Source organism: Apus apus, chromosome 2, assembly GCF_020740795.1.
Source record: "Apus apus isolate bApuApu2 chromosome 2, bApuApu2.pri.cur, whole genome shotgun sequence".
NCBI lineage: Eukaryota > Metazoa > Chordata > Aves > Apodiformes > Apodidae > Apus > Apus apus.
This window is the reverse complement of record NC_067283.1, coordinates 20,895,542-20,915,997: the sequence shown is the minus strand read 5'-3', so window position 1 is coordinate 20,915,997 and position 20,456 is coordinate 20,895,542. Positions and strand designations below refer to the sequence as shown.

The 20,456-nt window shown below is 36.9% G+C and overlaps 1 protein-coding gene across 6 annotated transcripts in view; it reads left to right on the top strand.

Annotated features, from left to right (window-relative positions):
* Positions 1-566: 566 nt before the first annotated feature.
* The window catches only part of LOC127380497 (macrophage mannose receptor 1-like), a 30,752-nt gene continuing 10,862 nt past the window's right edge, over positions 567-20,456 (top strand). The window contains exons 1-20 of one of the 6 annotated variants that reach the window (XM_051609509.1): positions 567-737; positions 2,984-3,382; positions 4,216-4,389; positions 4,782-4,940; positions 5,778-5,891; positions 8,187-8,333; positions 9,218-9,391; positions 9,948-10,105; positions 10,515-10,625; positions 11,778-11,893; positions 12,325-12,473; positions 13,289-13,488; positions 13,782-13,909; positions 14,496-14,583; positions 15,104-15,239; positions 17,172-17,210; positions 17,317-17,480; positions 18,586-18,653; positions 19,050-19,150; positions 19,763-19,905. In XM_051609509.1, coding sequence (XP_051465469.1) covers positions 650-737; positions 2,984-3,382; positions 4,216-4,389; positions 4,782-4,940; positions 5,778-5,891; positions 8,187-8,333; positions 9,218-9,391; positions 9,948-10,105; positions 10,515-10,625; positions 11,778-11,893; positions 12,325-12,473; positions 13,289-13,488; positions 13,782-13,909; positions 14,496-14,583; positions 15,104-15,239; positions 17,172-17,210; positions 17,317-17,480; positions 18,586-18,653; positions 19,050-19,150; positions 19,763-19,905 — 2,856 coding nt within the window. In that variant the 5' untranslated portion in view covers positions 567-649. Of the gene's footprint in view, positions 738-2,983; positions 3,383-4,215; positions 4,390-4,781; positions 4,941-5,777; positions 5,892-8,186; positions 8,334-9,208; positions 9,392-9,947; positions 10,106-10,514; positions 10,626-11,777; positions 11,894-12,324; positions 12,474-13,288; positions 13,489-13,781; positions 13,910-14,495; positions 14,584-15,103; positions 15,240-17,171; positions 17,211-17,316; positions 17,481-18,585; positions 18,654-19,049; positions 19,151-19,762; positions 19,906-20,456 lie in introns of all 6 variants that reach the window. The other 5 variants (XM_051609508.1, XM_051609507.1, XM_051609513.1 and 2 more) reach the window with 5 other exon arrangements.

Below are 20,456 nucleotides of genomic sequence, written 5' to 3'. Positions count from 1 at the left end.
TTAGCAGAGAGATTCGTAAGGTTTGGCTAATTTGTATTTGTTCTCCTGAGATAAATTCACATGAAATAGCAGCACAGGATTTTCACCAGTTGATAAACTGGAGAAGATAAAAGCCAGGTTTATACATAGTGCCATTTGTCAAGTTACTGAGCAAAATTAAATCATTCCATCTGGATTAATTTTTAACATTGAAATAGTTGACATTGTTCTGTGCATCAAAATAAAAGGAACACATCTTTTTTTTGCAGTAAAGACTGACCTGGCCAAGAAATTTGAATATATTTTTCCAGATATGTATGTATGAGTTTTAAAACACATCCATTTAAAGTGCACTCCCCTGCTTGTTTGTCTTTGAGGGTCAAGAATTTACAATCCCAGACCAGAATCAAGAAAACTAAAAATAATTCAGGGGAATAATGCAAACTTTGCCACTTGCACTTGAATGGAAGGAAACTTCACTTTCAGATCCAAAGTTTGAATTTTGTAATTGTTTATAGATTTCAAAATACCACACGTGACAGGATATTTCCTTATTTAGAGCCCAGAGTTTTCTCTTCCAACTTAAACTCTCTAAAACAAAGAAGGAGCCTGCACCAACTGGTTTCCTTAAGGACTTCTACTGCAACAATTAATTTCAGCTCATATCTTTATGAATAAGAAGAAAGACATGAAACACTTGACTTTTTCTACAGTCTTAGTTTTCCTCTCTTTCGTTGATACTGCTTTTCAAACACTCGGTGAGTCTTTGCTTTTTATCTCCAGGGAATATGGATGTGAAAGTAGACATTGTTGTTGTCTTGCTTGTTTCTCAGGCTCTTCAAGATTTTCATGCAGCCTGACTGTCCTGGGTTTCATATGAATCTTAATTGGACTGATCCCCAGAAGTTAAAAATTACGCAGATACTGAGATGTTGGTTCACTTTTAAAGAGAGGAGAAGAGTCAAAATGGGGTAAAGATGGGAATCAGGAGTCAAGACAGAGTCTCCTATGTGGATGAATATTTCCTTTTGGATAAACCTAATTATTGGTCTGCTCTGTGAAGTAGATGGACTTCACAGTGTGCTCCATATTCTTTCTCTGTATATCTGACTGTTATGAAAAAATGGAAAAGGGAAAGGAATTACATAGCATGCTGTATATGTGTCTCCTAGCCTAACAATGAGGTTGTGTGGAATGAGATGGAGCTTTGGGTTTGATGTGAGATGTACTACTGTGGCCGAGCAGATGCCAGTGAAAAAAATTTAAAAAGATCACTCAAGAGAAGTCGTGGAATAACTACTGTGGCTTTCAGGGTAAGGATGAGAGGCATAGTTAAGGCTCTGAAGTTTACCAAGGACAGATTAAAGCTCCCTTTTGATGTTAGGATGGTGATAAGGTTCAAGGACATTCTTCCTTTATTCTTCAGTTAACTAGATTTGTGGATGAGTGGGGTACAAATCACAGCTTCTGAAAGCAGACACTGTGAGCTGTGCCAGCACTAGCCTGTGCAAAAAGAGGGTGTAATCTTTGCTCTGTGAGCTGGAACCCAAACCCACTTTATAGCCTAAGCACGAACCTTGTAGTTTCCAGTGAGAACTCCTATTATTAGACCCCAAAGTAATAGGAGAGGCAATAGCTGAAACTTAGGGTGCTACATGAAGCACTTACTTAGCAGTAAGAAATAAAAGATTTAATAAAACTTAAAACTTTCTGTCTAAATGGTCAAGGAAAGAAGAAAATAAGTCTTAGCTCCAAATATAGATGTGAAGAAGTGAAACTTCCATAGCTTGCTAAGCTGGTCCAAGAAATCCAAGGCCTTCTTGAGAGACCTCAAACATTAAGTACAGATATCCTAAAAAGAACTATTCTTCCTGTTGTAGCTTCTCAGAATTTCCCAGGCATTTTCTGCTCTGTTCACTACTCAACATTGGCTGGGCCCTAACATCCTACCCTTGTCCTACAAATTTATTTTAGGTTTTGGAAGGGTATCTCACTCTCCCTTATGTGATTATTCTCTCAGATGGATACTGGGGTGATGTTACATTTCTGATTCCAGGTGAGGACTTGAGGCACAGAGAACTAAAGGGCAAAGCCTTGCTCTCCTGTCCCATAGGTCCTGGAATATTCCCTGCAGTCCAAATTTCACTCCCTTGCAACCCAAAGCCAGTGGGAGATGTATATTACTTGACATGTTGAAAAGCAAGCACCTGTGTTCACAGATCAATGACCAGCACTGAACGAGCCACTTCCAAAGTTGGCAGCACAAATGCAGTACTGGGCAGCCCTTCCCAGCAAGGACTGCTTGTCTTGATGGATCACTAAACTAGGCTGCCTATAATCCCTTGGGAGCACTAGCTAGCTTGTTTAGCATTCATATACTGTCTTTCCATAACAATGCATGGGCACACACCTCCACCTTTACTGTCCAGTGCTAGTTCTTATAAGAATGTTTCTGATTGATTGTGTGAATTATTTTGACTTCTTATTATAGAAATACCAATGAGAGGATATTGAAACAAGCAAAATAACAAGTCACTATTCCACAGTTTTTAATCTTAAAAAGAACCCCCCAAATAATAGCAGAGCATGCCAATACAGAGGGAGAAAGGGTCACAGAAGGCTCACTCAAAAACTGTATTAAGCACAAATCCAACCCTGTGGAGATGGATGTAGCGTGAGCTAAATTGATCGCCTATGAAGTGATGTCAAGCTCAAAATTTTCAGTAAGGTCTCTTTCAAAAGTCTTGAAAGAAACATGTGCTTCAGCAGGCCTTTTGAAAAACAAAATCCACTATACTAATGAAAATTCTATTATGGTGATGACATTCATGCTGTATTTTATATGCTCTTATTCCTTATTATTTACATGAACTGCACTTATTTTTCCTTTCCAGAAGGAAATAAAAGTCTTAAAAATGCTGTTTGGTCTTTGCAACAACACATCTTTTGCCTCACAAGCTTCCCTCACCATAAATATCTTAATGCTGATTATTTTGTTTTACAGACGATGGAATTTTTTTAATATATAATGCGGATACTAAGCTCTGTTTAATTGCTCAGAGTTCTCATGCAGTCACAACAGCTGCTTGCAACAAAAACACTGAGTTACAAAAATTCAAGTGGGTGTCTGATCACCAGATGATGAGTGTGGCGTTCGCACAGTGTTTGGGAGTGCCTTACAAGCAAACACAGGCTAAAATTTCTTTGTACCCCTGCAACAAGGAAAGCAAATTCCAGAAATGGGAGTGCAGAAATGCAGCCTTGGCAATCCAAGGGGAAGATTTATTTCTCAGTCCTGGCAAAAGAAAGAAAGACAATATTCTGCTGAACAATGGATCAGCAACGATGAGTAAATGGAAGATCTATGGAACCATGGATGATTTGTGTTCCAAAGGCCATGAAGGTAAATTTCAAAGGTTACTCTTGATGATGTCTTGAACCCAGTTGTTTGTCTCACAGATAGGATCATTAGATTTCTGCTCCGTTTAGTCTAACATCAGCTGTTCCACCTCAGGAAATGCTGGACTGGAGGATGAATCATTCACATATTCAGGCCTGTGTTCCTCCATCCCGGAGACCTGTTGGTGTTTAGCTTCAGAGAGAATGTAGTATCTGCAAAATGTACTTTTTTTTTTTTTTTTTTTTTTTTTTTTAAAGCAAAAGGTGTATCTAGTCTATTTTTAATCGAAGTGCTTTATTTAACTCTACACAAGTACTATTGAAATTGTATTAACATTGTTGGGTGATAGGCAGAAATCTTAACGTTTAGTACTCCTGTAGTAAATATAAGGAGAGAATTCCATGCATACTATTCAAGTCCCCTACCAGATTTCAGATGACAAAAACCCCCACAACATTTAACAGCTAAACCAATGATTTATTTTTATTTTAGTGAATGATGGGAAGTTAAGCTACATGAAGAACAAAATTAAGCTATCTTTAGAAAATTATTTTTAGATATATGAGACAAAAATCATGACAGTGTTTTCATAGTTCTTGACTACAGTATGAAACTGCTCTATTTCCAGCCATTACAGCTGACAATATCACACGTAAATGGCAAATTGGAGGACCTACCCATAACTTCCTTGGAAGCCACTGCTGGTGACAGCAGGTCCCCAGTTACACTCGTATAACACTTGTAATATTTTCTCCACATACATTTAAGAAGAGTATAGATAAGTAGAGAATTGGGTTCCCCAGACTCCTGTACTTACTCCTCTTTTGTCCCCTCAGATCTATTCACACTGTTAGGAAACACCAATGGAGCTCCGTGTGTCTTCCCCTTCCAGCTGAGTGGCAAATGGCAGGCGGGGTGCACGGCTGCCGGCAGGTCAGATGGCTTGCTCTGGTGTGCAACAACCCCCAACTTTGACACTGACCATTTGTATGGGTTCTGCCCAACTGGTGGTAAGTCCCAAATGCTGACATAGATGCTATAACACAATACTGTTAGTTAACTACATCAGTGCTGAGACACCATTGCTAATAGGGAAGATAAAAATATTGTAATTAATGTATTTTACAAAAAAATGTCTTGGCCATGCCATAACATCCTCACAGAGGAAACAAAAATGTTTCCTATGAGTCTACAGTCAGGCTGAAAGATGTCTGGGTGAGTTCATCTGTAGCTAACACCCCAGAAAAGACCAGACTAATTAGAGTATGGGTTTTGGGGGTCTGAGCCTTATTAGCTTCAGAAATTCATTTCAAAAATAAGCTTGAAGTTAAACTTTCTCATAACATTTTGTATCAGATGTTGATAACAAACTGCAATAGTCAATCTCCTTTCTCTCACACAGACAATGAAAGATTTTGGAGTACGGATCCTTTGACAGGAAACTACTACCAGATAAACTACCAGTCAGCTCTCACGTGGCACCAAGCAAGGAAGAGCTGCCAGCAGCAGAATGCAGAATTATTAAGTATCACAGAGATACATGAGCAAATGTATCTAAAAGGTGAACAAATAAGCACAATTCTGTAAAAAGAGGGTCTAATTTTTTTTTTGTTTGCTAATTACATATATTTCAGTGCTTTAATCATATTACAATGAGTAAAAGATAGAATAGTAGTCTATGTGTTGCTAGAGAAATAGCACAATTACAGAAAATTAAGCTTTTTATAAGTGGAACTTAGGTAAGTTTTGAAATTGCCATTTTATATTATTTCTATTATTATTATAAGTATTACCATTATTACACATATAATAATTACTACTATAACAATAATAATTGTTAATATTATTATTTTCAAAGAAATTAAGTAATTAACCTGTCTCAAGCTCAGAAAATCCCAGAAAGGGGCCTTTACAGGAAAGAAAGTCATTATAGGAGGCATGTGACTTTTATGTTAAGAAATCAATTTGCATATATCTAATGAAAGATATTTTCTGAAACCTCATACACATTTTACAGAAAACACTACTAGAAATTTAAAAGATTGTCTGGATTTATGCATAGACTGTAGAATGAAGGCCAATTCAATTGAATCGAATCATGCTGAAGCAAACTTAGTGCATAAATATTAACAAAAGCAAATCATGTGTTTAAGTTTTCAGATCTTACTGCTTACATAGAACTGTAGAATAGCATTAGGTTCAGATAAACTAAGATGAAAAATAGTTTTGCCATCCTCTGCCCTTTAACTACAGAATAAACTTTCTAAGTTTATTACCAGGGATCACTGATTCTGTACTGAACTCAAATCACTAGCAGACATTTATTATCTTCTTCCGAACTTTGAAAATGCAGAGCATTTCCTAACAAATCTCATTAGATCTCACCTCTTTTGGTCAGATTTGATTGACAGCAAGAGATCCTCTCTCTGGATTGGGCTTAACAGCCTGAATCTCAAGAGTGGCTGGCAGTGGAGTGGCGGCATCCCCTTCAGATACTTTAACTGGGCACAAGGTAGTAATAATTTTTTTAACAGGTTTTGGAATTAATGTTTCCCAACATAATGTTCAATGCCTATTAATTACTAATCCTGTCGTATTCCCCATGAATACAAGGAAATGGAGTCGAAGGATTTATGAGATTTGTTGGACTAAAAAGCTGAGAATGATGCTTTTCTTCTCTGGATATGCCACAAGGAGTTTCCAGGAGAAGAGTTAAAAAAACTCATCTCCTATCAGGAACAGATAAAGTGAAAAGAACTAGTTGAACTGTAGCATGCTAGGAATGCCTTCAAGTCAACTAAAACCTCTGTGTCTCTTCAAACCTCACAGGGTTATCAGACCTGCAAGAACTCAGCTGTCAGTGAGCATCAGTTTTTCAAAGCCTTCCCTGTCATTTTTTATGCTTTTCCTCTTTTCTTCTCTCCTCTTTAACATTCAAGAGAGACTGTAAATAATGTTCAAAGCATTGGGAGTTTATCCTTGAAAGTTACTTAATGACTGTCATGTCAACAGCCAGTTGCAGCAAGTGCTGAATGTTTGCTTGCTGAATAAATGCACAAACATTCCATCTTTTGTCTTTCTCCAAGTCTCAGATGCCACCTGTTTTTATCTGGCACAAAAGATGATAGGAAGCCCACAGATGCTGATATCGGTAGTGGTTTTCGACCTTCTGCTGAGCTCATCAAATTCCTTAGGCCTTGCAGAGAAGAGCAGCTGGGTCTCAGGTCCACCAGCCCACCCTCTTCTGCATGATAGCTATTATGATGAGTCAACCTACACATTTCCAGTTTATGGTAAAATTATTTTAAGTTATCTCTTGGGTAGAGAATGAAAAGCAAAAAAATAAGTAATCACACTGTGGACCTTTCTGACAGGAGGAAAACACTGCCTGTTACTCAAGGACAACAGTCCTGGAGAACCTCCTGGAGGGCTGGTTGCAGAGGCAGGCAGGGGAGAGACACACAGCAACTGTGAGGACATGCACAGAGGCTCACCTTGCAGCAAGAAGCAAATCTGCAGCCACACTGCTAAAGAGACATGCAGAAATGACCTTTCCCAAAGGGCCCAAGTATAACTTTTTTGTCTCAGCACACCACTGAAAGCTGCAGGACCAGAACCTGACAAAAAAAAGAAATACCTCCCTGTAAGGGCATTGTGGAAACCAGATTTGTTTTCATATGTGATTTGTTATGCCTTATCCAACATATGTGCCTTATGTTTTATTTTAGAAATTCCACTTTATAATTTCTGCGATCTGCTAAACACAGCTCTAGAAACTACAAGTCATTTACTGTGTTTCCATAAAGAGAAAGTCTACCCTGTCAGTCTCTGACCAATCCTGCTTCTCACCACTCCCTACTCAACTGCCAGACATTTGCCACAGATCAGTGGCATTCTGCTTTTGTCTGGTTTTTTTGTTTGTTTGTTTTAAAATATTAATTCACAGAATTTAGTTCAGCTCTAAAACATAGAGGCAGAACTCTAACTTTCAGGCTTTGAAACATCTTTTTTTTATGAGCAGCTGACATCTCTTACTAGGAAGACGGCTTTCTTCTCCTCAAATCTGTAAAATTCCTTGTCTCAAGATGGAAGTTAAGATACTGCCTTATTGTGTTCCTGCCTAAAGATACTAGCTCACACTGTGCCCTCTGATTTCATGAATGTAATTGAGTGTTTCAAGCTCATTACTTAGTCATATTAGCATAACAGGGTCCTGACCACAAGTTGTATACAAAACTAGATGTTTCATGAGCTGTAAAACTATGAACTCTGATTTTCTACAGACTGTGTACAGCACTGCAACTGTAGCATCACTAGGTATGCCTTCCATGCCTGGACTCTTCAGTCCAGCATCTACTGAGCGGGCAATAACATCATTTATTCTGCAGCTGGTAGTTAACACATGTTCCTCAGCACATATACAGATGACCCCTATTCACAGGCTGATTAAACAGGTGGACTGGCAAGGAAACGACTCACAGCAGGCTTTCTATCACTGTGGGCTTGAAGTTTAGTCTCTCTTCTGTGCAAGCCAACAATTTTCACAAAACTTACAGGAATGTCTTATGTTTGAGACTGTTATTTTGTCAAATACAGCAGAAAGTGTGAATTATGCAACAAGCATCTGAAGAAATGTTTTGATGGGTCCTTTAAATTACATTTCCTTATGTCTGATAGAAAAGTAACTGTAGCAATGAAGTAATGAGTCTGTAATCAACACATGAAAAGGCTGGAAGAAAATTGTTCTTTCAGCTCCTGACATAAAAGCTGTGCAATACAAAAAAAAGTTGGTTTTTATTCTATGAAGGAAGCCCTGAGCCTGAACCTGAGAAACTCTGTGCAGTACTGAACCCCAGAAGAGATGCTAAATGGGAAAACCAGCCATGTCAGCTGAAACTTGGCTATATCTGTAAAAAGGAAAACGCCACGCTGGATCCCTTCATTCTTCCATCGGGTATGTCAAGCAAATAAAAACCCTTTGAGAAAGACAGATATTGAATCACTAAAATGAAATTTCAGAGCTATTAAAAAAAAAAAAAAAGCAGCATTGTCATTTGTTTATCTGCTTTGATGAGTGGCACAGAACAAAACACACTGTTATTTCTTTAACCAAATATATTTAAATGTGGGAAATGTTCCTGGAACCCAGTAAACACATAAGAAAGTTTATTTCATCTGATTGTACATAATTCCAGAGGCACTGGTCTAAGCCATACAGTCACCTAAGTATCACGGACTGTATGGATGTGAAAATAAAGTTAGAGATGACTCAAGTTTCCTGCAGTGCATTCTAATGAAAACAGCAAGGCTTCTCACTGAAATCTTGGAAAGATGGCACCAGTAGGCCCAAACCACCTTCTCAGTGGGATTGCCTGTAACCTAGAAACATGGCAAAAAGAGCAAGTTCCTTCAGACCAGTTTTCTACTAAGCTTTTCTCTGATTTATTTAACAAGACTTAGTATGGAAAGCCGTATGTTCAGACAATTACAAGGGCTGCAGTAACACTGCCTTTATGAAATCTGAAACATATAATTGGACGGAGTACATAGTATGAAAACACTATAAAAGGGATTCCGAAATATTCCTCTGTCCAAAAACAAATATTGCATACTAGTGAAGCTCAGTTACCACTGGCTACATTATTTTCCTCTTTTGTTTAAATGCAGGATGTTTTCTGTAGAAGTCCCTTGTGCAACAACAGACTGAAACATTATATATGTATGAGGAATAAAGAGAAACATTGCTTTAACTGATTTAAAATGTAATTGCAATTATTCTAGACTTCAGTTTGTGCTGTTAAAAAACTTGAATTATCTATTGATTTTGAGGGGATGCAGACCCTGTTAAATGTCCAGAAGAATGGTTGCCCTATGGAGATCACTGTTTCATGATTCATAGAGAGCCCAGAGCATGGAGAGAAGCCCTAATTTCCTGCAATGAGAGCAATGGCAATCTGGCCAGTATCCATAACCCTGAAGAGCATGGCTTCATACTGTCTCAGCTTGGCTACAGTGAGTATTTCTACAGGACAGTGTTTGGTACATATGGAGAATTATATTATTAGAGGTCTTAAAGGATTTTTAAAAAGTATCTTTTTTATTTGGAATGAATATTTGTAGGGAAGCCTAGTTATACAAGTTAAAAAAAAAACACAAACCAACAAAAACTAAAAAGAAACCACAAGAGGAATCATGAGTGCTCTCTTCATTTTCTTTTTCATGCTTTTCATTTTGATTTTAATTTGTTTTTCATTGCATGAAATCACTGGAAGGAAATAACAGCTCTAGTTACTGCAATATTTGTGTGGATTATCTGCCTCAGACACCTTGTAGCTGTAGATACAGTAATGGACTTTACTGATAAAGCTGAAGAATCTCATTTCCTGCTGGTATCTCATCTTTTAACTTCTTGAAAGAAGAATGTGAATTAGAACTTAAATTAACTCCACTGTCATTTATTTTGATGAGTTTGTGTTGTAACACGGCAATTTCAGCTCATCTCCATAAAATTGTGCTCCAATGGGCTGTTTCAATGCAGGTACTAACACAGGTGAATTTCTGTTCTTAGAAGCTGTGGATGAGCTGTGGATTGGTCTGAATGACCTCAACACTCAAATGTACTTTGAATGGAGTGATGGGACTCCTGTGACATATACTAAATGGTTGCCTGGAGAACCAACTCATGCATTCAATGGACAAGAAGATTGTGTCATTATGGCAGGAGAGGTAGAATCATTCAACAGTTGCGTAGCGCTTTATTATTTGATTTTGCAGTTTGTATTATTTTTTTTACTAATCTAATTTAGAAACAGATCAGAGAATGGTATCTCTATGGACCCAGAAAGACAATGGTTTAAATTAAATTTAAAATTAAATTAGACATAACTAGATCCATGTTATATCTGATTGTGAGTGGACGTTATGTGCCAAGCAAACCTTAAGAGTCTGCCAGGGACATCTAGTTAGCTTAATATAACCTCACAATTAAGCACAAATACTTGGAATTCATTAAAAGGTGCAGATCTTTCTTTTTTCTCCTATTGAAGTGATATAAAAAAAAATAAAATCAATAACATTTCTAAAGGAAACAGGTTCTGCCTCACTATTTTTCACCTCTTTCCAAAACTGCATCTAGGATGGATACTGGGCCGACAGTGCCTGTGACATAAAGTTAGGTTACATCTGCAGAAGAAACCCACTAGAAGGAGTTTCTGGGACAGTAAAGACTGATCCTGCCTGCTTGAAGGTAAGAAGACAATGTAATCAATAATCTAGTTAGCAAAACTCTCTTATGTTCACAAGCTCCCCTTGACATTGAAACTATTTTTTTCCCCCTAACAAGTGTGACTGCTCATCAAATTAAGGGTGGTAACTTCCACTACACTCCCTTACTTGAAATAAAGTTATTGTAAATCTTTTTTAGTCCATAAAAGTCAGGACTGTTATCTCTCAGAAATGTCTGTGAAAGAGACTAAAGCCATTATTGTGGCTTTCTGCAAATTTGTTCTATTGTTCTTCAACCATTTGCAGTTATCTAAGTTGTAGCAGTGACTGGGAACCATTTCTGGACTCTGTGACATGATGCCAGAAAATGACAAACCTCACTATCGAAGACAAATCAAAACAATCAATTTACCTTTACAAATTAATTTGTTTTGAACAAGTATCCTACTGCTTTTTTTTTTTTTTTTTTTTTTTTTTAATTCTTCTTTCCTCTCTTTTTCCCTTCTTTATACTTTCCTAGTGACTAATGCTCTATGTTTAGTAACATTTCCCACAACACCATACGAGGGCTAGAGCTGAGCCCGATTTTGCTAGATGGAACTAGGCAGCACCCTAATATTGAACACAGATTTCATTTACCTTTCTCAGATGCAGCTAGTAAATTTTGAGCTAGTATAGAAGGGAAAAGTGTCTTGGAATTCAGCTGTAATTTTGAGGATTTTGCTTTCCAATAGTTTCTATGCTACCTCTGCAGTCAGACTTTCTAGGTGAGCTGATGAGTTAAATAAGTTAATTAGTCTAGTTACAATTCTTGTAGTCCAGAAATGTCAGGAAACTTGAGTCAGCATCTCACTATATCACAGATTAGTTCTGGGCAAGGAAGTCTTTTACACACCAGCTTCTGAATACACTCCATTCTGTGTGCCTCTGTAGTTTTTAATGGTTAAAACTGATCAATTAATAATTGTCAAAAAAGGGGGGACTCATATGTATTATATCTCTTCTTTCTGGATGTTTGTTAAATTTAATTTCCATTATTCCATTGGAATTCAAATTAATGTATTACCACATTAGGTTACATGAAAAACATATTGATTTAAGAGCTGACACTGGAATCCAAGCATTAGAACCTATACTCTTTTTACCACAAACAGATTTCACATTTTCTTTACAGGGCTGGGAAAGGCATGGTTCTTACTGCTACCTGGTTGGACATACCTCTGTAACATTTTCAGAAGCAAAGAAAACGTGTGAAAGGAGCAGTGGTTATTTAACAAGTGTAGGAGATAGGTATGAAAAGCGTTTCAGAACTACATATGTTGAAATAATCTTGGAATTTTATAAAATAGTTCAGAACTTCTTGGAAAACGTGTGAAACCAGAAAACCAGAATAACTCTTTCCTGGAGAGAAAAAATAAATAAGTCAGTAAATACAGTTGATCTTTTCTAACTAAATGTATTTTGCATATTCATGTTTTGCAGTACTTTGAAAAAACAGACGAGCTGCTTCTGTTCTGTAAGTAGCAGTTTTTTTAGGATAGTGTGGATTCACCTGCTATTGAAGTTGGACCATCTGCTACCCAGTTAAGCAACATCTTTGCACTCCAAAGGAATTCTAGGGCAAACTCCATTTATTCCAGTCTTGTGTAGGTTAGGATGCTGAGAAATGGCAGACTAAAGGAAAGCTATGCTTAATGCCCATCTGAGTCCTGTCATTTCAGGTACGAGCAAGCCTACCTGACCAGCCTTGTTGGTCTGAGATCTGAGAAGTGTTTTTGGATTGGTCTCTCAGACATGGAAGAGCAAGGGATGTTCAAGTGGGTGTCTGGTGAAGGTGTCCTCTACACAAACTGGAACACAGCAATGCCTGGTACTCTGCAATTGAAGGAGCTACTAAGGAGCTTTCTGTGTTGTAATTCTAAACTGTTTCCCAATTTTGCTAAAACACATCCATGATCACACATACAAACAAAATAACAGGCTGAGGGATTTGGGGCTGTTCAGCCTGGAGAAGGCTCTGAGGAGACCTTATAGCAGCCTTCTAGTACCTGAAGAGGGCCTGGAAAGCTGGAGAGGGACTTCTTACCAGGGTGTGTAGTGATAGGACAAGGGGTAATGGTTTTAAGCTGTAAGAGGGTAGATTTTGGTTAGACATTAGGATGAAATTCTTTACTGGGTAAAGGGCGGTGAGACACTGGAGCAAGTTGCTCAGGGAGGTTGTGGCTGCCTCCTCTTTAGAGATATTCAAGGCCAGGTTGGACAGGGCCTAGAGCAACCTGGTCTAGTGGAAGGTGTCCCTGCCCATGCAGGGGGGTTGGAACCAGATGATCTTCTATGTCTTTTCCAACCCAAACCATTCTATAATTCTATTATATGATTCTATGAAAATCAAACTGAGGAAAGGGTGAAATCTTTTCAAGCTCAAGCGATTGGCTGACAAATCCTTGCAGTATGTGGCATAGGAAAGGAGTGCAGGGTTTGTTCTTGCATTTGTAAAGGCTTTCAAAGGGGAGGGAAGATGAGGAAGGACTCAGCTCACTGGTTTCCTCCTTTTACAAAACTCCTCTGAGCAGACAGTACACTTAGTATTTCAAACAGTCTTTTTTAATTTGATCACATGCAGTGTAAAAATGTCACGGGAACGACCTTAAAACACATTTCAGTTTCATTTTTTATCTCACAAAGGGAATGAAGCCGGTTGTGTTGCCCTAAGGACTGGAAATGCAGCTGGACTATGGGATGTTCAGAACTGTGAAACAAAGGCAAAATTCCTCTGCAAAAAACTAGCTGAAAAAAATAGTCTCCCCCATTCTCCTGAAACTGTTTCTGAATCCCCATGTCCCTTGGGTTGGGATACAAGCAATAGCACTGATTCATGCTTCAGAGTAAGTATTAATTTTTCCATTAATCCTGCTAATGAGACAGAAGAGTACCAAATAGATAGAGTGTCTAAACTCCAGACAATGGCACATTAATGCACAAATATAGTAAGCTTTTATACAACTATTCACAGAAGTCACTGCACTTATCACACTATCAGTGCTATATGTAAGATTATCCAATCAGCATACACTTTAATCCATATTAAATACGATAATTGCAGTGGAATATTTTCCTATTTTGCTTACACAGAGCAGTCAGTACATTTATTTTTAACATGCTGCAAATTTGTCTACAGGTTTTTGTGAGAGAAGAAATCCAAAAGAAAACATGGTTTGAAGCCCAAGATTACTGCAGAAAAATAGGAGGAGACCTGGCTGCCATTAGAAGTGAAGAAGAGCAAAGAGTGATAGAAAACTTAATAATGTAAGTAAGGAAAATATCTAGTAATTGATATAAAAATATTCCTAAGTTGTTCCCTGACATAATTAGTTCAAAATCCATACCTGTCTAGCATCGTAGTCATAAGAAAAAGAACTGAGAAAATATTTCATATGGGTACCATTTTTGGAGTTCCTAAAATTTGTTATCATTTGCAAATCTTTTAAATCAGAAAAAAAAAAAAAAGAGCCAACAACCACATTTTTTAATGCATCTCTTTCAGACTCATTCCTAAGTTTTTCCACTGAACCATTCTGAAACTAAATTGTGACTTTCAGCAAACCTGAATATTTAATTTCTCAAAGAACACTATAATTACAACAATAATGACTAAAAAGTATTTGTTGTGTTCTCAACACAATAATTTCCAAAATAGAAAACTTTAAGGTATGAACTTCACTTACTTTCTAATGGGAGTTTGCTGACCAACAACATTTGACTCGTTTTAGGATTTCCACTCTATTTAAAGTCTTCAATATGTGTGTGAGTTATTGTCCCACATAACTTGCAAATTTTAACAGAGCTAATCATGTACATCCTCTTCACCTATTCCACTTTTTTCACACTCCAGAAAAAAGAACCCATCGTATCAACCTTTCTGGATAGGTTTGCAGTGTATGAACCCTGATGGTGGGCTTTCCTGGAGTGACGGATCCCCAGTGAGTGTTTGACCTTGCTAATTTCTTTCTGTTCTGACTTTTTTGCTCTTGGAGCTCTTACCATGACTGGTGTAGATGAAAGTTGTATAAGAATTCTCAAAAATGTCTACCTTGCCATTGGGTAATTATAAATCATTGTTCTTCACAAGCATTTGCAAGAGGAAAAGGCCAATAAACCTGAAGTTACACCATCACAACACTGGTAACATGGAGTACTAATTGCAGCTACAGTTTTCTAAGTGGCAAATACATGAGAATCATCTCTCCTGGTTTTTATTAGTCTCTGGTGATATATTGCCTATTTCTTTCCCCTACTATTAATTTGTAACCTCATTTGATTTGAGTTTTCATGGGACTGCTGGAGACTGTTAAATGTGTAAACTCAGAACTACATAGCTACAGCCATAAAAGGAAACTAAGGAGTGATTTGAAACTTCAGTGCTACTTCTCTTTCCTTCCAGAGTACAACTTTTTTCCCTGTATGATAAGAATAAAAACCCAATTTGTGTTTCTTCTGTAGGTGAAATATAAGGAAAATAAATATTTTTGCTATACTGGATTTGTATATTGTGGAGCAATCAGGGAAGATCATTTCTCATCATGGACTGAGGAGAACTGTGAACACAGTCATAACTGGATTTGTCAAATAAAGAAAGGTGTGTTACTTTTTACTCTAAATTCAAATTATTTAGAAAGTAAAGCTGAAATCTACCAGAATAGGAAGCTCTGCAAGCTACATCCTTGTAGAATATTTGGTTGATTTCACAGGAATGCTGCATAATGAAAAATAGGTCAAGATGTACTAATACTTTTAGAATATGTTTCAGCTGTTAAGCTTCTTGTTTGTTCATTTAATTCAAGAAAAATATGTTACATTATATATTTTACTGAAAATATACTGCTTTATATAATTACAGGATCATAGAAAATGAGGTGAAAGCAATCTCAAGCATTTACCTGGTAAAATACACTGCTCTGCCCAAAAGCAGATTTTTGTCAAAAAAAAGTCTTTGACTGACATAAAACTGCATGTTTTTTGGAACTTTTATTTGTAGGGAATTTCCAAGGGGGGGGCTAGGAGGGCAGAGAGGGGGAAAGACAGGATTTCAATTTGCAAATATAAAAAGATTTATTTAATTCTCTGTATCCTTTGTGTAGTGAAACTTCACTCCTTCATTCAGGTGTAGCTTGAACACTACAAAAGAACACATTACTCACCTACTCTAATTTAAACAAGACTGGCACTGCAGCAGAATAATTCTCTTTGTAAGATGATTTGTAAAGAAACTCCTGTAACAACAGGCTTGCTGTAATGAAAATACGGTAATCCAAGCTTCAGAATTTAAATACATCAAGGCAATAGGCAGGCTGACATCTTCCTCTCTTACCAGCACCAAAATCTTATGTGTATTATTATTATTATTGTTATTATTATTATTAATTATATCTAAAATGTAACTACATTGAGTGAAATAAGGGAAGAATCAATTATAGCTTTGTATTAAGTTGCACATTTTACTCTTAAGGTTAACAGGAGTGCTGCTTTGGTGGCTCTCTAGGCTCAAGCAGTAAGGGTTATGTTTAAAGACATACTTTTATAAATAAGATCATTTCTACACTGATGTATTATTCAAGATAATCTGATTCTAACCAAGGCACATTGTCTCAGCTCCTCATTCTTAAAAAGTAAATCACAGGCACCCATCTCAAAGCGATGTTGTTAATATACCTTTCCTGGTAACTTTCTTTGTAATTCCTCACCTGCATCATCAGCACAACTAAAAATCATTTGCAAAAGTGTCAGTAGTTCTATACTGTTAATTAATATTCCTGTATGAATGGCAGAAATTATAGCCTGAAGAAATTACCATAATTAGTCAGTAGGACATAATGTCATACTGAAAGATACTGAAAAAGTCACAATGATTTTTACTTCCAGAAGACACATCTATTTTTTTCTCTTAAATCTTTTAATGAACCATACAAGAGTTTATTTTTATAGCTCTTGCATATTTAGAGATAGACTGCTCCAATATCCCTCTCCACATGATATGGAAATTTTTCATTGAAATTATTTTGTAAAAGATAGTGGAATTTCAGTTAAACATGATCCTTCACAAAGCAATTTCATAGCAAAAAAAAGTTTGACAAATTATTACTAATAAAACTTAAAATATATTGAAGCTTTGTTTAATATTTTAATTTCTTGTTCAGATACAAGACAATGTCCATGAAGAAACTCTTATTATTGTGAAGAGTATACAAACATTGAAGTATTTTCACTCTTTAATTTTCTTTCAGAAGCAGGAACTCCTTCATATTAGCTTCTAATTTAGGCAAAAATCAGGATATACAAGATCAACCTACAAAAAATCCACCAAGACAGAGATGTAGGGCTGTAATACATTTGTTGTTCCTTGAACATCCATTTTTGCTCTGCACCGAACACACTATATATATTCTGCATTTAATATGTAAAATATAGAAAATTGATAGACTTAAGGATAATTTCCACTAACTGAACATTTGTACTAGCTCAACATTTAGGAAACCTTTTACATATTAATTTTCCCCCTATTTTAATTCAGGGACATGCTTGAAACCAGAACCTCTGGGCCCTTCTGTAGGTAAGATTCTGTTTATTTTGTCTTAACTAAAAGGTAGTATCATGTAACAAAACCAGCTTTGTGTAAGGACCATGGAGAATTCAGAGATTCCCCTTCTGTGTTGCAGCTTATGAAGTAATGGAAGATGGCTGGGTTTTAAAAGGGGACAAACACTATTTCTTCAGCACAGAAAAGACCTCTATGGAGAAAGCCAGAACATTCTGCAACAGCAATCATGGAGATCTTGCAACTATAGAAAATAATAGTGAAAGGAAATTTTTGTGGAAATATGTAAGCTGAAATTTGACTACGTTATACCATATGTGGCCTAGATACCCTGCTGCCTATGCTTGTGAAGTACAGGAGAATGTGCTTGTTGCATCATGTTACTACATTTTTTTAGCATTAGATATAAATGTTCAATGAAAAAAATATTTTTTCTACAGAAGAAAGTTTCCCTTTAGGAAAATAAATGCAAAGGAATTTACCATTTACTGGGGTGGGTATATTCTAATCTAACCAGAACTCTGCTCATGATCTAACATGCATAAGGAGCAACGAACAGGCAGATTAGATATATACTGACACCATCACTGCAGGGTGTTTGCCTCTCATCTGAATATCACATTCTAGAATACAGTGTAACTTGCAGATGTGAGACTATTGCCAGTGTAGCTCTGATGGTCACATATTATATCATGCAGTGTACATGAACAAAAACTTTTTCAAAGAAAGATTTAGTCCAGGCCAGGCCAGGGACTGACAGACTGTGGTCTTCATGAATATGTTTTCCTGCAACACATGTCAAAACTCTTCATGAATTTCAGGAGCACTGCCCTCACATTGCCTGAGACAATTCTGACGGCCACGTGCCAAAGCTGTGTCAGTGGCACACAAGCAATTTAATGGCATGGATGTTGCCCAAAACCTCTGCCATAATCTTATTTGGTCAATTGATATTGAAGAAGCCACACAACCTCCTTTCTGTTTCACAGCATTTGATGCTTGCTTTTATTATGTGGGAAAGGATATGAAAGGAGGAGAGGACAGACAACTTGAGACACAGGAATTACATGGCTAGTTAAGAATAGGAAAGTACCAACAAATTTTACACTACATTTTTTCTTAAGTGTTCCTTGTTTGTTCTTAAATTGAAAACATAAATTTGGAAGCTTTGATCATACCAGTAAAGCAATTAAAACAAGGAAAGCAGCAATAATGATAAAGCAAAAGTATGTGTTTTATGGTATTTACTTCAACAGGAGTCCTCTGTGGTGACTACACATGATCATTTATACAATGTGTATTAATTTGCTTCAACAAAGCAAAACGTATATTTTTTCATATTAGATAATTGCTAAATAAGCACTAACTAAAAGTACATTTTTGTGTTTAGATCTTAAAAAATGGCAAATTGGAGTCTTATCTCATAGGATTAATTCAGAATGCTGATCAACAGTTTAGGTAGGTAAACAAGCTACATCAAGACTCAAAAAAGGCGGTTGTAGACGTTTTGTATTGCCAGAGTTCCTTCTGGAGGGACCACTGCAAGGGAATACACGATATGAATACAGAGACAATGTCTGTTAATAATAAAGGTAATTCTGTTCTTTGACTTGACATGCAGGGATTTAATTATCTGAGGTCTTTTAATCATAATGAAGACTCAATCTACCAACAGACTCAGCTGTAATTAAAAAAAAAAAATTGAAATACTTTACATGTTAAGGTGGTTTTCCCTGAACTTTTCCATTAACATTAGCTGAGCAACTGCTACTGGGTTTTTTTTGTTTGTTTGTTTGGTTGGGTTTGGGTTTTTTGTTTGTTTGTTGTTATTGTTTGTTTGTTTGTTTTTTCCAGTTGGATTGATGGAAGCCCAGTGCACTATGCAGCTTGGGCACAGGGTGAGCCCAACTTTGCATGGGGTCAAGAAAATTGTGTGGTCTTATATAAGAACAATGGTGAGTTACACAACTTTAAAAAAAATTATGTTTATGGTTACTGCTCTTCCCTTGTTTGTTGAAATATCTTGCCAGCTTTAACTCATTCTTTTGAAGCAATATGCAAAAATAGGCATAATAAAATACAGTAATTATATATGACGTTTACTTCGGGTTAACATTAGCCATAAATGTGGAATCTAAGAAATTTATTTTAATGGGGAATGCAGGCACAATTTTACTGCTGACTTTTGAGCTTCACAAACAGTACCTTCTATTATAATCAACAGCAAGATGGTCCTCCAAAAAAATAGAGAATAGTTGCCAAAGAAACAGAACATATATGGAGTGTCACATTTTACAGTGTTTGCACTGACAAAGCATTGTGCATTCGGGTGGGTTCTACTCAGGTCACGATGTTGTCATACCAGCCATCTTGTGTGGCAGCTACGCGCAGTCACAGCAGGACCAAAGTCCTCTGGTAATCAGTGATGAGGAGAGTTAAGCTGAAGCATGTTATCTCACATTCCCAGGCTAATTGCTTTTGAACCCAAAAGCACAGAAGCCAGTTCAATTTCCCACAAATTTCAATCTTATTTGATGTCTTATTATTTATATTTAAATTTATTTCAGGCTTGTGGAATGATGTCAGCTGTGGTTTTTCAAATGGCTATATATGTGAGAGGCACAGAAGTTTTATAAATGCAACACTTCCTTCAGCAGTACCTTCACCTCCTGGAGGATGTCCCAAAGACTGGCTTTTATTTAAAAATCAGGTAGGATAACTCCCTTCTAAGCACAATGATATTAGTCTTTGGAAGATACTTCAAGATCTACAAGACTGCTTTTGTGTCTCAGATATCTTCTGACAGTGGTTATCCAAAGTGGCATTAAAATTGAACCAGTTGCCTAAGTCTTGCAAAACGGTGGGTTTTAATTATTTTCCTGAGACGTGGTCAACAGAGACATATTGGAAAAACTGCTACATTCTATTATACTTCCAAAAACGTTGAACTGAATTGAACTGAATGTGCCAACTACAGCGTAAAACCAGGCATTTGAACTGCAATAAAACAGAAATAGGGCCAAATTGGAGACCTCATAGCAGCCTTCCTATACCTGAAGGGGACCTACATAAAAGCTGAGGAGAGACATTTTACAAGGGCATGTAGCAAGAGGACAAGGAGTAAAAGATTAAAATTGGAAGAGGGTAGATTTAGGTTAGACATTAGGAAAAAATTCTTTAGTGTGAGCATGGTGAGACACTGGAACAGATTTCCCAGGTAAGTTGTGGAAGCCCCATCCCTGGAAATGTTCAAGGGCAGGT